This window comes from Sabethes cyaneus, chromosome 3 (assembly GCF_943734655.1).
Source record: "Sabethes cyaneus chromosome 3, idSabCyanKW18_F2, whole genome shotgun sequence".
Taxonomy (NCBI): domain Eukaryota; kingdom Metazoa; phylum Arthropoda; class Insecta; order Diptera; family Culicidae; genus Sabethes; species Sabethes cyaneus.
In genome coordinates, this window is record NC_071355.1 from 77,480,406 (window position 1) to 77,498,647 (window position 18,242).

Consider the following 18,242-nt stretch of genomic DNA (forward strand, 5'->3'; position numbering starts at 1 on the left):
ATATACTTAATGTTTATTAGTGATGGAAGAACCGACAATTACACCTAATAGAACATATCACAAAACAATAATTTTAAGAAGCTAAATACCATAATGGCACCAATCAGCCTGTATGAGTACTGTACGGAGATATGTATTCTCGCTGATGAAATGAAGGATGAATGTGATTGGTATGATGCGGATGAACGAGAGTCGGATACAATTCTGGAGAACGACCGTCATGAGTGGGAGTTCCATTCAACAGTTCCGACATGAAGCCGATGTAGGTTATTGCTAATCGCAATGTTTCGATACGTGACAAACGTTTCTCGTACGCAAACGTTGGTACCTGCAAATTTTAGAAACACGGATTAGAATACTCAGAAACCCATTGACCGTTGACTATTTGCTACCTTTCTTCGCAGTTTGTCGAAAGCCTCGTTCAGGTTAAACATTCGCCGTCGTTCACGAATGTTGGCAGCCCGTCGCTGCGCCATAGAGGCCACCCGACGGCGAGTCTTTTTGGTCGTTGACTGTGATCCTGATTGAGCGGCTCGGGGTGAAAGTCGTTGGGCCACAAAACTGCCCACTTGCTGCCGAGGCCAAATGGCTGAGAAAGAAACGTTTGGTAATAAACATTTGAGCAATACAAGTAATACTGAAAAGAAAAAACAAAAACGAAAAATATGGCTCCCTTTTGGGCGTTGGAAGTTTTTAAACAATTTCAGATATTACAATACTGAATATTGAAGTTTTTTCGCATTCGGGTATCGTGGAGTGTGAAAAACCGTGTTAATTCAAGAATCGTAATAAAAAACTACAGAAGTTAATCGGTCTCCGTTCTCCAATGGCCCCGAACACTGCTCGAGCTTCCTCGTTGAAGGCGCACACCCGACGGATGCGAGATTCGATTCGAAGTCGTCGGCCTTTTGCGAGCTCTTTATCTTCGCTGGTCGTTCATTCAGCATTCTCGCTTGGCAGCAAGTCACTTGACAGTTTGTCAACTTATTTTTGTTGGTTTTTTATTCGTATTTTTTAAAAAGTAACCGACCTTATTTCTTTTTTGATGGATTCCAAACCAGTGCGCTTGGATGAACCAACTTTGAATCTTTACATTGAACCTTTATTCTTTAATAGCGTCAGACGCTGACAAGTAGCGTTTCAATAATGAAATGTGCAGCAGTGCACTCGTCGGTTATTACTTACTAAGGTGGCTTGCCGTCCTAAGACAAAGCCTGTTGAACAAAGTTTCTCCAAGTGTCTCGGTTGAGGGCTACCGCTCTCCAATTCCTCGGACACCGAGTACTCTCCGCCAGACCTCGCTGCACCTGGTCTAACCATCTTGCTAGCTGCGCTCCTGGTCGTCTTTTTTTTTGTTAGACTATAGTCACTTTAACCAGTTTTGGGTCATTCGTGACTTCTGCGGGGTTGGGATTTGAACCCGGGTCCTCGGCGTGAGAGGCGTGAATGCTAACCACTACGCCGGGACTGACCCTCTTCCCTCTTCGTCTTGCTCCTACCGGATTTGAGGCGAACGCCATCTTTGCAGGGTAGTTGTTCGGCATTCTTGCAACATGCCCTGCCCATTGTATCCGTCCAGCTTTAGCCACCTTCTGGATACTGAGTTCGCCATAGAGCTGTGCGAGTTCATGATTCATCCTCCGCCTCCATACTCGTTCGAAAACTCCGAGCTCGTAGGTCCTCCTCGAGCATTTTCCATGTTTCATGCCCGTAGAGAACAACCGGTCTAATAAGCGTCCTGTACAGGGTGCACTTTGTACGGGGACTTAGTCTGCTCGACCGCAATTGCTTGAGGAGCCCATAGTAAGCACGACTTCCGCTGATAATACGCCTCCGAATCTCACGGCTGGTATCATTGTCCGCCGTTACCAGTGAGCCAAGGTAGACAAATTCATCGACTACCTCAAACTCATCGCCGTCGATCAATATACTACTGCCCAAGCGGTGTCGTTCGGCCTCGGTTCCGCTGGCCAGCATGTACTTTGTTTCAGACGTATTTACTTTTAACACAATCTTTTCTACTTCGCGTTTTAGTCCGGTGTACTGTTCAGCCACCGCCACAGATATTCTGCCGATAATATTCATGTCATCGGCAGAGCAGACGAATTGACTAGATTTGTTGAATATCGTGCCCCGCGTGTTGATATCCGCTCGGTTCATAACACCGAACACAGCACTGTGTACCATCCATCGTAGATTTAATCAATTTGATGAGCTTCCTGGGGAAGCCGTTCTCGTCCATGATTTTCCATAGCTCTTTCCGGTCGATGGTATCATAGGCGGCTTTGAAGTCAAAGAATAAATGATGCGCCGTGGGAACTCTGTATTCACGGCCCTTTTGGAGGATTTGCCGCAGTGTAAATATTTGATCCGTTGTAGACCGACCTTCGACGAAGCCGGCTTGATAACTCCACACAAATCTGTTCGCATTTGGTGATAGTCGGCGGAAAATGATTTGGGACAGCACTTTATAGGCGGCATTGAGAACGGCGATCGCTCGATAGTTCTCACAGTCCAACTTGTCGCGCTTTTTATAGATCGGGCAGATAACCCCATCTTTCCACTTCTCCGGTAGCTGTTTCGTATCCCAAATTCTATCAATTAGCCGGTGTATACAAACAGCCAGCTTTTCTGGTCCCATTTTAATACGCTCCGCTCCGATGCCATCTTTTCCAGCTGACTTGTTGTGCTTTAGCTGCATGATGGCCTCCTTAACTTCGCCTATCGTTGGGGCTAGCACCTCTTCCCCGTTTGTTGCACCGTCGAAATCGCTTTCCCCGCCGCCATGGCTCTCCACCTGGACGCCATTCACTTTCCACTTCACCGCCATTCATTCATTTTATCCCGACACATTTCGGCTCGCGGCACAAAGCCTCTGCGTGATCCGTTCAGTTTCTGGTAGAACTTTTGCGTTTCCTGAGAACGATGCAGCTGCTCCAACTCTGCATATTCCTGCTCTTCCAGGTAGAGCTTTTTCTCCCGAAAGATTTGGTTTCGCTGCATCTTCTTCTGTTTGTGTCTTTCCACGTTCTGTCGTGTGGCACTGCGCATCTTGGCCGCCCGCGCAGCGTTCTCCTCATCCATCACCCTCCTACATTCATCTCCTACAACCAATCGTTCCGCTGATTCCGGGCCACATGCCCGATGGAGCTCTCCGCTACACTGCTTATGGCTGTTTTGATAGTGTTCTAACAGTCTTCGAGAGGGGCTTCGTCCAGCTCGTCCTCTTCCGGTAGCGCAGCTTCGAGTGAATGCACGTAGTTTGCGGCGACGTCTGGCTGCTTCAGCCGCGCGAGATCTAACCGAGGCTGGCGTTGGTACCGAATGTTGTTCACAACGGAGAGTCTTGGGCGCATCTTAACCACCACTAGGTAGTGGTCCGAGCCAACGTTAGCGCGTTCGATAGGATCTGACGTCGATAATGTCTGAGAAGTGCCGACTGTCGATCAAAACGTGGTCGATCTGTGATTCTGTCTGATTTGGTGACCTCCAGGTGTACTTGTGATGGATTCTGTGCTGGAAAAAGGTACTACGTACGGCCATTTTCTTGGAGGCGGCAAAGTCGATAAGCCCATTTCATTGGTCCGCTGGTGTGCACTGAACCTTCCAATCACCGGTTTGTATTCCTCCTGGCCGATTTGAGCATTGAAATCCCCTATGACGATCTTGATGTCATATTTCCATGTTTTGGGCAGCGGTCGTATTCACTCTCCAACTGCGCGTAGAATTCATCCTTGTCGTCATCGGTACTTCTGAGGTGAGGGCTGTGCACGTTGATGATGCTTATATTGAATCGGCCCTTGATTCTCAACCTGCACATTCGAGGATTGATTGACCACCGTTTCCGCATCTCGCCCATCACTATGAAAGCTGTACCCAGCTCGTGTGTGTTGCCGCAGCTCTGGTAGATGGTATGTCCATCTCTGAACGTACGTACCGTTGAGCTCTTCCAGCACACCTCCTGCAGCGCTACGACGTCGAACTTGCGAGCCATCAAAACGTCGGAGAGCACTCGAGTACTCCCTTGGAAGTTGAGAGATCGGCAGTTCCACGTCCCGAGTTTCCAATCCATAGTCCGTTTTCGTCGCGTGGGTCTATTCCGATTGTTCCAGAAAGAATTTCCTTGTTCTTCGTTCCGTGCTTTAGGATTTTTCGTGGTGACGGCTTGCAAAGCATGCTACACCAACCCCTGTTTCGCCGGAGGGCCAACGAAGCTCGAAAGAGCCCTCCTTTCCTTTCGGCATACGACCGTGGTTTCCACCGGGGTTGGTTACCCGATCTCCACCAAAGTTGCTCGTATCCCGGCAGGTACCACGAGGAGGTAGGAATAGGAGTTGCTGAATAAGAGGCTATTAACCACTGTAGGGTCTATTTTATGCCTACACGTGCACATGGCACCGACGGTACGCATTATTCAGCCGTTTACCAGCCACTCGTCGGTTTTATGCATAAATATGCGTAATATTCGTTTTTGTGAAAATCGCATTCACATCGCACATCGCATTCGAATTTGTTAGCAGTAAAAGAATTTGAATCTATTTAATCTTACGAATTTGCTTTTTAATAAAAGACGTCTGAGTCATCTAAATCAAATGCGCGGAATAGGCTACAGTTTTGCGGTGATGGAGGTGCCAATTGCATATTGACCACCAGTCCGTTCTAGAGTGCCTCACAGTGTAACGTAGGCCACGAAGGACATCACTGTAAGTTTTAATAGTATTCTTTGATAATTGTTTGACCCTATGGAACCCATTCGGGATTGTTTCGGCAGGTCCAGAGTTGATGGCTTATGCTACTACCTACCGATGCGTGGTTTACTTTCAATTAGTCTTACCATTCTTTAATATGTGTGATGTCTAGAACATTGTTGCCAAAAACCGTTTGAATATGAATCCCTCAAACGTTTTGCATTTCATTTTTTATAACAGTAGTTTTTTTACAATTGACGGTAGGGTAGTAGAAAAAAAAACTTATTAAACAAAAGAGTTGATAGTATCCAAACACAATGGGACAAGACATGATAAAAAATGATATAAATAAGCTAAGAGGAAGAAAAAGTATGCAGGAAGATGATATGAGGATGAGCGTGCGCGAGTGCGTGGGTAGCAAAATGTCTCACACAGCACCGGCGGCTGTTTCTTATAGGCCCGCGTGTGCGACGTAAGTGTTGAATGCTATTTTTCTCATACTCTTTCGCGTGTGAGTAGGCATGGTTGACTTCTCGGTCGATTCGCAACATGGCCTGTACTATTCTTATATTTTGATAATACAGTAGGATTTCGAATTTGGCAGCAAATGCGTGTCACCTATGTTACCAAAATCGAAACCGTGCCAAAATCGAGACCCTTTTTCGATACTTTTGCTGCCAAAATCAAGGCATGCTAAAATCGAACCATGCCAAATTCGAAATCCAACTGTATTGACTTTCGCATGTAGAAATTTGATTTGACTTCTAATTTTTGTTGAATTCTCGATTTTGTATTTTATTCGGTTTGCTATTTTACTGATTTTTGAGTCAAATTTTGACGTTATGGACTTTCTTCATAGCTTCTGATTTTCTCTTCGGCCTTTGAGTTCTAACTTGACTTTTAATGTTTGTTTTTCAAGTTATGAATTTCAACGTTCAACTTTTAACTTATGGTTTTAGAATTTTAGTCTTAGACTTATTACCATGATTAAGACTGATTAAAGTTTTGATTTCATTTGTGACTTGACTTTCGACTTTCAGCATTTAACTTTCGATTTTACCCTTGACTTTTATATTTGGTTTCTTTCTTTTGAGTCGAAAAACTTTTGACCTTTGATTTCGTCTTACGACGCGTTATTGACTCTTTGCCTTTCAATTTTTGTTTTTATTTTTCTTTTGATTTCTATCTTTTGAATTTTGTATTTTTATTTGTGGCATATGATTTTTAACTTTGGCTTTTACTTTTTGACGTTCGTTAATTTAGTTTTGGCTTTCAAATTTTAGCGCTTGACTTTTATCTTTGGACACTTGGACGTTTGACTTTTGAAGTTATTCTACAGTATCCCCCCGCTAATCCGATATTCAATAATCCGACGACTCAATAATCCGGATCTCGCTAATCCGGAAAATTCCGAATTAAAAAGTATTGTCCTTAACTCCTTTCAATCGAACACTACTTTCGTTTGGCGTCTCCGTTAGAGTCAGGATGGTACTTTTTCTAACTAAATGGTAATTGGTGCTCCTTCTAGCCTAACTGATGTGCTTGCGCTTATTTCGACACTGACTAAGAATTTCAAATTATTTTATTGATAAAATTGAGCATTACTGGGTATAAAACAAACTTACTGCGTATTTACGATCAAAATTTTCAAAAATTTCCGGTGTTGTTTACGTATTAGACCACATTTCAAATCCACACTGACGTCAGTTTGACTGCCGGATTATCGAGTCAAAAGGCTATAAATTTGTCGGATTAGCGGGGTGGTATTGTATTTATATTCTAAACTATGGCTGTTGACTGTTTGCTTGTGACTAATTATTTTTGATTTTTAATTTTTAGTTTTGACTTTCAACTAATATTCTGACTATTGTGTTTCCAAATTTTGACTTTAATGACCAATTTTAACTCCGATATTAGGGTTAATTTTATTCCTGATTTCAGTTTAATGTTAAGTCCTATTTCAAATCCAATTCCATATATCATTTCAAGTCCTATTTCATGTCTAACTTAGAGTTCTACATCAGTCCCCCGAATAACGCGGTTTCGAATAAGAACGTTTCCAATAAGGACGGTCTCGAGTGATTCCATTAACGCGGTCGAACGTCCTTATTGGAGTCTGCGTAGCATATGGGAATTGACTTATAATTGGTTCCAACATGGAATAACTCGTGATCCTGATCGTATAGAAAATTGGTGTCTTCGACAAAGTTGTTCAGTACATCAACGGGTTTTCATTGCATTATAGTATCGCGGAATTGCCTCACTACGTGGCGCTAGCATATTTGCGCTAATTCTCGCTGCAACCGGGCCACTACTGACACGAGGTCTTCAAATATTTGAACTTTTGCGCTTAATTGGTTGAAAATGGTTAAAAAATAAGAATTACACTTTTGATACCTCGAAATAGTGGACCCCTCGTTCGCCAAGGGGCCTAACAGTTTCAAAAAAAGATGAATTTTGAGCAAACCTTGAGATCATTTTAAAATCATTTTATGAAACATTTATAATCTTAAATCTCTTTAATCAATAAAATGAAGTTTTATGAAATATATCGAATGTCATTTTAAGGTCATAATATGATATGATAACCAAGGTTAGTTAAGAGAGGTTTACTGATGTTCAAATTTGTTTTTCACCTCCGCTGGGTTACCCTTGACGATAACCGAAATTTTCAAAGCGAAAACTGTTGAATGTATAAACAATGTCGATGGTTGCTAACCAATCGTTCCGCGTACTTCTGTTCTACAAACTGTGAAATCTAGATCACCTATTTTAACTCACCTTGATGATAACAAAATCAGTTATTAAGCTCATCTTACAACCACTGTTTTAAATATCTACTCAATAACAAAATGTGTTATCAATGTATCTCCATATCTATTCAATAACAAAATATAGCATTATAACACAGTTTGATATTGTTTTTATATTATTTTGCACTTCGCTCCTGCTCGGGTTGTAGCTGCATCACGGTCACGCCTAGTTTTTTTCGCGGGGTTTTGAGCCGAATAAAACGTAGAGGCCTAAATTCATAAATATTTACTAGGGCGACGTCGGACGTAAATACGTAAAAATCCTCGCGAATTCCAAAACTACGTGTAAACATAGACTCATAGAGCACATCCGCGCAAATTCCGAAAATCGCGTCAAAAACCGCGTAGATTCCAAAATTCGCGTAAAAACAAACCACGTGAAAAACAACTTTAGTGTAGTTGAGTTTCTACTAAGAGACTCAACCATAAAATTTTGATTATTTTTCTTTGGAATTGATCATTTTGCAGAAAAGCGACCAATTTATAAAAACCATCTCTATTTTTCGCAGTCGAACCGATACTTGACACCGAGTGCGCTCGTGTAATTTTTAACAATTATGTTTTCCAGGACCTATCACCATATATTCTATTATATTGATGAACAGAACTTCAAAAATCATATAGTGTCAAATGACTAAATGACTGGCAGGTTTGGTGTACAGATTAGTAGAAAGAGAAAATCTTTCGCGAATATAATTATATCGCTCGCAACAGCAACAATCTAAAATTGTTTAAACAAAACTATACTCAATGTTTGTTTTCATGTAAGCACGGATATTTGATTAAAACACGTTTTATATTTTCTGCATCCAACACTAAACAAATACAAGGTAATAATTATTAAGCTTCACAAATCTTCGGATGGTTACCTAAATCGGCACAAGGAAATCCGGCGGCCATCAACTCAGGATAGTGCACCATAGGCGATGGGTTCTCCTGACCCCAAATCGGGGTAAACGGTGATACTTCCGGTGGAAATGGGGGCTCCATGTGCTTTAGCATGAATGGTGAGAAATCCAGATCAGCAAAGAATTATCAAAATACAGCACCAAACTTGTCAACACTAGCAATCTATGAGCAAATCAATCACATACACCGTTAGCGTTGTCCCAATGATGGTGTGGATCACCGGAAAAACCACTCATAACTTGCACCACTTGGCTTGTAGTCCTAAAATTCGGTCCAATCGATGCGACGTCCGGCGGAAGACTGAAGTTCCTTCGGTATAACCTACTACGTCCCCCGGCTGGCACTGTCTGTTACATTAAATCACAACCCCTCGCCAGTGCAGTGACGTCTAACGCCTTCCGTACATCCTTTTTAATATAAATTTAATATCCTTTTCCATCTGTGTTCATACATTCACTCACACACTGTCGTTTTTGCACAGCCCGCTTCGGGAAGCTGGGATGCGCCAATGGGCGTCATATTGCTGCTACGTGCTATTCCTTCGTGACCTCCATAGCGCACATGCGAATTGTCCATCGTCGTAAAGGTAGCGCGACGTAGTAGAAAGGTAACATTCTGTAAGGATACCAACCTCCGCAATATGACCGAATCTCGACAGTACGACAGTTCAGTGTAAATCTTTGTTGTAATATTTCTACTGCGAGCAAAAAAAGATTAATTACGTTTTTGATGAAATTTTTTGTGTTTGCTACCCAACTGCCAGCATGATTTCAAAATAGTTTTTCCAGATCTCAAGGAACGACCCGCTTGAGTCAGAGTACTAATAAAATCAATCAAAGTACTAGTAAATCAAAACAGCTTTGGCCCTCTTGATTGACTACTGACTATTGACTACATTAATTGATTACAATTTGGGCGAAAATGAAACGTCTATTCAATAGTTACTACTTTTTTTATCATATCAAGGTAAAAATTTATAATTTTACAATCGGTCTGTTTTTACAATTCAACGCTATTATTGGAACACCGCGGAAGAAGAAATTCGAGCAAAATAAATTTATATCCATCAGTACCGTGTCGTTACCATCCTTCGGCTTCCATGGTGACGGTAGCGAGCACAGTGTGGCACAAATGGCGCTTTGCATCCGTGCGGCCACAAACACCAGCAAAGCAAGGACGGACGCCGTCTGTGAGCCATACAAACGCGCACGGATGGCGAACACGTTTCACCATTGGTTGCCAAAGTGTGTTACTAGTGGGGCGGAGTCTATTCAGCATGGAATGTGGCGCGTCCTGTGCACAGAACGGTTTCATTCGCCCCCGATGTGGTGTGGCAGCTTGCATGTAATAAAGATGCTGAGTTTAAGATGGTGTCAGGTAAATCGATTTTGCTCCTAAAAACCGGTCAAAGCTTTGCAGGACTATATGGAGCAACTGCTTGCAGCAGCATTTCTATTCCATATCAATTATTTTGTCTGGAAATTAAACAAAAAGAAACGTTTTCGAATTCGAAAACAGACACTGAGTAGGTCGTAGGCGAAATACGTATCTGTCAAGAATAAAATATACATAGAAGAATTAAATTGGATAAGTTTTATTTTTATTTAATGTCTAGGTTTTGTATTCTGCTAAGACGCTCCAAAAACTTCAGTAAATTATTTTGTTCAAAGCAATTATTTTTTTAGTACGTAATGTGCTTAGACAAATAATTTCTACATGGAATGATCATACTGACTTACCTTTTAATATGAGAAAAACACGGTTATAATTTGTGCTCAGCGGATTTTAGGCCACAACGTCTGTAAAAAAGATAAAATCCCGGGTAATTTTTCAAATAGACCTAAGTCTCTTCGCGTCTCCTCTCTTTCGCTTTTCACGGCGATACTAATGCATTTTAACACATCAGCTTTACGTAAATCATTGCCGGAGTTGCTCAGTTAGCTAAATGTTTTGAAAATTTCCTTTTCTATGAATTTATGCAGCCGTGAAAAGCAGAAGAGAGGAAACGCGAAGAGAATCTCTCATTGTCACTTAGGTCTATTTGAAAAATTACCCGAGATTTTATCTTTTTTACAGACGTTGTGGCGTAAAATCCACTGAGCACAAATTATAACTGTGTTCTTCTCATATTAAAAGATAAGTCAGTATGATTTTATCCTGTTTACTGGTCGCATGACAGGACATTGTACGATTAAATATCATTTTCGAAATCTCAGTTTCGTTGCGGACAATATTTATCGTATTTGTAATGCCGCGAATAAAATCTCGAAAATTTTGCTCTAAAATTGTGGAGCGGTAATAGACGCAGGCTAAATGGAACATTTATAGAACTAGGTATTATCTACAATTTTGCTGAATAAAGTTTTGTTATATTTTTTGTAGTTACGGCGCTACAATGCTAGTGCCTCATTAGTAACTAAGTGACTAAGACCCGACGGCGGGTCACCGGCAACACTCGCGACCGTCTCGTCCTGAATGATCTAGTGTTACTATAGATAGTTTTTGTGTTCATGTATAATGTTTTATGGAAGAGTCTCGAATTTCTCGAGTTCGATTAGTTTTTGAGTTTCGCAAAAATTTCTGTTTTATTTGTATGAGAGTCCATATCCCCCTACCACAGGGGTGAGAGGTCTCTAACTATCGTAAAATAAATTCAAGACTCCAAAATCTCCCACATGCCAAATTTGGTTCCATTTGCTTGATTAGTTCTCAAGTTATAAGGAATTTTGAATTTCATTTGTATGGGAGCTCCCCTCTTAAAAGGGGAAGGGGTCATAATTCACCATAGAAAAAATGTCTGCCATCTAAAACTCCCACATGCCAAATTTGGTTCCATTTGATTGATTAGTTCTCGAGATAAGAGGAAATTTGCATTTCATTTGTATGGAAGCCCACCCTCTTAAAGGGGAGATGGGCCATAACTCGCTTTCTAAAGAAGAGAGGGGTCTCAATTCACCATAGAAAAAAATCTTGCGTCCAAAACCACTTACATGTCAAATTTGCTTCCATTTGCTTGATTAATTCTCGAGTTATGAGGAAATTTGTTTTTCATTTGTATAGGAGCCCCCCCCCCCCTCTTAAAGTGGGGAAATCCATAGAAAATATACCATAGAAAATATTCTTGCCTACAAAAACACCCACATGATAAATTTGGTTCCATTTGCTTGATTAGTTCTAGAGTTATGAGGAAATTTGTATTTCGTTTGTATAGGAGCCCCCCCTCTTAAAGTGGGGAGGGGTCCTTATTCACCATAGAAAATATTCTTGCCCTCGAAAACTTTCACATGCCAAATTTTGTTCCATTTGCTTGATTAGTTCTTCAGTTATGAGGAAATTTGTATTTCATGTGTATAGGATCCCCCCTCCTAAAACGGGGAGGGGTCCCAATTCATCATAGAAAAAATTTTTGTCTCCAAAAACACCCACATGCCAAATTTGGTTCCATTTGCTTAATTACTTCTCGAGTTATGAGGAAAATTGTGTTTCTTTGGTACAGGAGCCCTCCCTCTTAAAGTGGGGAGGGGTCCTAATTTACTATAGAAAATATTCTTGCCCTCGAAAACCTTCACATGCCAAATTTGGTTCCATTTGCTTGATTAGTTCTCGAGTTATGAGGAAATTTGTATGGAAGCCCCCCCCCCTTTTAAAGAGAGGAGTTATAATTCCCCTTATAAAGAGGGGAGGGGTCTCAATTTACCATAGAATAAATTCTTGTCACCGAAAACACCCACATGCCAACTTTTGTTCTATTTGCTTGATTAGTTGTCGAGTTATGCAGAAATTTGTGTTTCATTTGTATGGGAGCCCCCCCTCTTAGGGGGGAGGGGTTTCTAACCATCACTAAAACCTTTCCTGGCCTCAAAAAACCTCTACATGCATATTTTCATGCCGATTGGTTCAGTAGTTTTCGATTCTATAAGCAACCTACGGACAGCCAGACAGACAGAAATCCTTTCTTTATAGGTATAGATTTAGAAAGCCAATAAATTTTTCTACACAATTGTTTCTACACAATTCTACACAAACGGCGATACTAATGCATTTTAACACATAAGCTTTACGTGATTCAGTTGCCGGAGTCACTAGTTAGCTAAATGTTTTGAAAATTTCCTTTTCTATGCATTTATGCAGCCGTGAAAAGCAGAAGACTAGAGACGCGAAGAGAATCTCTCATTGTCACTTAGGTCTATTTGAAAAATTACCCGAGATTTTATCTTTTTTACAGACGTTGTGGCCTAAAATCCGCTGAGCACAAATTATAACTGTGTTCTTCTCATATTAAAAGGTAAGTCAGTATGATTTTATCCTGTTTACTGGTCGCATGACATTGTACGATTAAATAACATTTTCGAAATCTCGGTTTCGTTGCGGACAATATTTATTGTATTTGTAATGCCGAGAATAAAATCTCGAAACTTTTGCTCTAAAATTGTGGAGCGGTAATAGACGCAGGCTAAATGGAACATTTATAGAACTAGGTATTATCTACAATTTTGCTGAATAAAGTTTTGTTATATTTTTTGTAGTTACGGTGCTACAATGCTAGTGCCTCATTAGTAACTAAGTGAACGGTAATATAACAACTAGATAATAACTAGTTCTACAAATGTCCCCCAGTTGGTTTCGAGGTATGACGCTGGCCTAATAAGCCAGTCGTCGTATGTTCGAATCTCGACTTGGAGAGGCTGTTAGTGTCAATAGGATTGTAGCAACTGGCCCTGCAATTGTCCTGCACTCTAACAGCTGGCTGCGAAGTCTGTCGTATAAAAACAGAAGGCCAAGTTTCGATAACGGAATGTAGCACCTAGGCTTTGCTTTGCTTTACAAATGTCCCACATATAGCTTTGTCAAATTTTGCTCGGCTGAGACGGTACTGTCAAAGTGTCAAATGAATTAAAATTGAGTCAAAGTGATCGGATCATCCCTGCTCAAACCCAGCCTATGCGCTTTTAGCATGGTGAGACGGTGCACAATCTTGTTGGAAGCCGTTTGGTGTATTCTTGTAGGGCTTTTGACGATAGGAAGCAAATCGGTTTTCCAAAAATCATCGATGTAATATATAGAGTTGACACCAAGTTCAATGAGCAGCAATGGAACCTTAAAATTTTTGGAGAAACATCCACATCGACCATACCTCGTGATTTTAGTCATGACCTTGAAATGCGGTCAGGCATATATTAATATTTTTTGAAACGATGGTTCTACAATTGATGAAAGGACGGTAAGGGAAAGTAATGAAGGATTTTTTGGGAATGGGGAATGTGACCGAATGACAGCCCTGTGTAATAGGAACATTTTTTCGTCCGAAAACAGAATTTCACAAGATACCGATGGTAATCTTTGTTGAAATATTTTGTTAAATATTAGTTGGAAAACGTTTTACAAGAAAATTATGAAACATCGCTTTGGGGTGAAATTGACCAATTTAATTTTCCACCGTTTTTCCGTGAATAATATGGTACAGCATCCCCCCGCTAATCCGATATTAAATAGTCTCGACCAGGCTTGGCATACACTTTTCGCTTTGATTTTGCTCTTTTGACTACTGCTCCTCAGCCAAGCAGAATTTGAAAAAGTGGTGTATGGGTCATTTGTAGAGCTAGTGATTATCTATAATATTGCTGAAGAAAGTGAAGTTTTATCTTTAGTATTTCCCGCGCTGTAGGGCAGCAATGCCGTTGGTAGCAAAAAGAGCGCTCTTTTTGCTACCAAGAGGGTAGCAGCCTTATAGCGCCATAAATACAAAATGCACAGTAATGCTTACTTCAGCAATATTGTAGATAAAAACAAATTCTACAAACGCCCCATACATCACTTTTTCAAATTTTGCTTGGCTGAGATGCAGTAATCAAAAGAGCAAAATCGAAGCGAAAAGTGTATGCCAAGCATGGTCTCGACGACTCAATAATCCGGATCTCGCTAATCCGGAAAATTCTGAATTAAAAAGTATTGTACTTAACTTCTTTCAATCGAAAACTACCTTCGTTTGGCGTCTCCGTTAGAGTCAGGATGGCACTGTTTTTAAATAAATGGTAAATGGTGCTCCTTCTAACCTGACTGATGTGCTTGTGCTTATTTCGACACTGACTAAGAGCTGCGTATTTACGACCAAAATTTTCAAAAGTTTCCGGTATTGTTTACGTATGGACGTGAACAAAACCACATTTCAAACCCGCATTGACGTCAGTTGACTGCCGGATTATCGAGTCAAAATTCGATAATCCGGCTATAAATTTGTCGGATTAGCGGGGTGGTATTGTATCGCAGCATAGCATAGACGACCGTAAATTCTATGGGCGGCTGACACAGTGTACCTCAAAGTTCACCAGACACCTGGCCATATCCTTACGATTGTAGAAATGGGCACGTTTGTTGAGCACTTAATTTAAGAGGATGCGCAAAAACTCACACAGCTCTCCATCTCTAGTCGAGTGTGTTGTTCAGCAAATTACACCACTAATAGACAGCTTAGTGGTGTAATTGGTTAAACAACATGCTCGACTAGAGATTGAGAGCTGTGAGTTCGACTTTCACCTAATATCAAGAATTTTCAGTTTGCCTGAATCTACATTTTTCGCATTAAGCATTTATTCTTCCCCAACATAAAGAGAAAGCCAACTGAAAAAAGAAAAAAGAAATGAAAATTGTTGGATATAAGTAATGTTGAAATTTGGATAAAAGTAATTTAGAGTGCATTGTTTACACTTTATTTTTATCGCTGTCAGTTTATTAAAAATTGGAAACAATAGCGTCACTCGAAAATCAACAACGTCGTGAAGTGATATTTTACGCAAGCACCTGGAAAATCCTCAACTCTCTCGTCGGGACATCGGAAAACAACTCGGAATTGTGATGGATGTGATGTGATTAAACGTTACTACGAAACTCTGAGCATTGGAAGAAGAAATGCGGTCAGAATGGATGTTCTATTAGTGATCAGGATCTCAAGCGTGTTGTGTAAGCGTTTAAGCGGAATCCTAATACTTCGGTTCAGAGAGTCAAGGAACGGGAGAGCCTGCATACGTGCAAAGTGTAAAAGGCTCCAATTCGTGACGCACGGCAAAATATGGTGGGAAAGCCACGGACCCGGAAATTGTTCACCCAGATGCTGACGAAACCTCATTGTTTCATCATGGATAATGAGACTTACGTCAAGGCGGACTTCTGGCCGGATCTAGGTTTGTGCGACTATTCAAAAGATTTTCTTGGAGTGGTACGAAGCCAACGGAGCACTTTCCCAAAAACATGAACCTCCCTAACGCACCGGAACTAAGGCTCATCGAAAATACACGGCTATTATGAAGCAGGCACTACGGAAGCATCCCAAGGACGGCAAATCTGAAGAAGACATGAAGAAAAGTGGGTTTCCGTACAGAAGAAGCTGCAGCTAGATTTTGTACTAAACCGTTTGAGTGGAGCTAAGCGTAAGATGCGAGTATACCGTTATGATATTGAAGTAGAATGAAATAAATATGCCAAAAACTTACTAATGGTTTATATTTTATTGTCTGAAAGTTTGAAAACAACCGAACTATGATTTACATAGCGTTTTTCCGTGATGCAATTTGATGTGGGACACCCTTTAATCTAAATCAGTAAGATTAACTTCAAAATTTAGCGTTTTTAGGAAGATTTCGCATGGAATTGCTTAAAATATGATGTGGCATGCTTTTTTTTTGTTAGATTATAGTCACTTTAACCAGCTTGGGTCATTCGTGACTTCTGCGGGGTTGGGATTTGAACCCAGGTACTCGGCGTGAGAGGCGTGAGAGCTAACCACTACATCGGGACTGACCCCATGTGGCATGGTTATTAACAAAAGTTAAGTATAGAAGTCAATATTTGTACAACACTCATTTAAAGTATTATTCGATGATCTAGAAAAAACTGATTTTCGGCCCTATACAAAGCAGAGTTTGGATCAGGTATGTATCGAACAAACAGTAAAACCATTTTCAGTATCAAATTGCTGTTTTTTTATCAAGCAACATGTAACATGCAATTGTTGGTAACAATCAACAAATATTAGTGACAGACGCGAATAAGAAATTCACGTGTCTATAATACAGTAATTAAAATAAGTAATAAAAAATGAGTGACCATCGTGATATTAAGGTAAGTTGTTTTATTAATAGTTTAGGACATCTGATGTGAGTTTTATTGCGAATAATTGAAATGAGTTACAAAACTACATACAATCTTTAATTTACATCATGATTTGATAAACATTTTATAACATGTTCCACTATCTAGCAATAATATGTAATAATCTAATAGCAAACTAATAGATTGTAAAGTACGCAACGAGCCGTCGGCCGTCGGGCATATCTCGAATGGAGGAAAGATGCTTTTGAACATACTACAGTAGCAATGGGATAGCGGTGATAAATTTTCAAATTGTTTACGCCACAGAAATTAGTTTCACTGCATATGCGAGTGTTGATTTTCACACGCCAATTGCACGGTTGAATCATATTCATCCAAAATATTAAACTCAAATGGAAATGAGAAGGGTGCACTATTACCCTCTCGCCATTCGGAAAATAGAACTTTCATTTTTGCTTCGAAACAAACATTTAGCTTAGAAAGAACAATTAGCATCGACTTGTACCAACCATGGCTTAATCCTTTTGAGAGGTAGATTATCCACAACAGCCGTATGCTCAGAATCTGCTAATTTCCTGTCGGAACATCGTTCACTCAGCTGGAAAGCAACAGTGATTTCACCACATACTCTGAATACACTCCTGGCTCACCCTTCCGAGGTAAGTCCGTAGATGGCACAAATCACCCCTCTCAAATTATAAGTCAATTTGTCTAGGCGATTCGTTTCACGTTTTTAATAAAACTGTCATAATTTCCTCCCTTCCGTTGTCATCGCTTAGCATTGTCAGTGTTTCGATCCGACATTTAATTCAGTCAGTTTTCACGGATGTTACAAAAATTCGTCGTAGGACGATGGTGTGCTAGCGAAAGTCAAAAAGTACAAATCAGGTGCATTGTTTCATACATTTGCAGTTTGCAGCTAGAGGCAAGTTAGGCAACATGCTGCCGCATATGTTTCCTTGTCCTTGGCTTTCATGTACGTTGAGGGCGCAAACCGAATGAAAGGCGGGGGAATGTTTTGATCCATATTCCATCCTTCTTTTGGAAAAACACTTGCTTTATTAAATTTATCCCTCTGCTCGGTCAACCGATTAGGCGCTAATCGGTTGCACGCTCTGCTGTGATTTGAAACACTCAATTAAAGAGATATAGGACAGCGTCAGCGTCAGCGTCGTACGTGGTAACCAAGTATCTTTGGAAGTTAGCGTGCGAAGGAAAAGCTACACACGCAGCTGCATCAGAGGTCATCAAGACAGACTTTTACGTCGATTTTATACTGACAAGTACAGATGATTTGGAAGAAGGAAAGATGCTTGCGGCAGAGGTCATCGAGCTCATGAGTTCGGCAGGATTTATGCTGCGAAAATGGAATTCGAATAGCGCAGAACTCCTATCGACTGTTCCTCAGGAGCTTAAGGATAATCGAGGTACCCTAGAACTCGATTCGTCATCGTCTTTAGTTAAAACATTGGGGCTGATTTGGGAACCAGCCTCTGACAGTTTTCGTTTCACTGTACTCGTCGTACTAGTGGAAGTATCGTCATCCGGGGCGAGATTGTGCCCAAAAAGCATGTTTTTGTTCTTTAGATCAATGGACAGCCTTTATATAGCCAGTAGCGTTTCTAGGGTTAACAAGGGGGATATATATGAATTGGTGTGTTCTAAGGGGGCATACCTATTTGATCATTTAACAAAAGTTGCCATTACTTCGTTCGAGAACCCTCGG

General features: G+C 40.7%; 1 protein-coding gene across 1 annotated transcript; it reads right to left on the reverse strand.

Moving 5' to 3' along the window:
* Positions 1 to 103: 103 nt before the first annotated feature.
* On the reverse strand, positions 104 to 8,646 carry LOC128741670 (protein Fer3-like). The gene is made up of 4 exons (XM_053837632.1): positions 8,596 to 8,646; positions 8,371 to 8,494; positions 393 to 589; positions 104 to 328 (listed from the first exon to the last, which is right to left on the reverse strand). Exons 1-4 carry the CDS (start codon positions 8,644 to 8,646, stop codon positions 104 to 106), a joined length of 597 nt encoding a protein of 198 aa, XP_053693607.1.
* Positions 8,647 to 18,242: the final 9,596 nt, after the last annotated feature.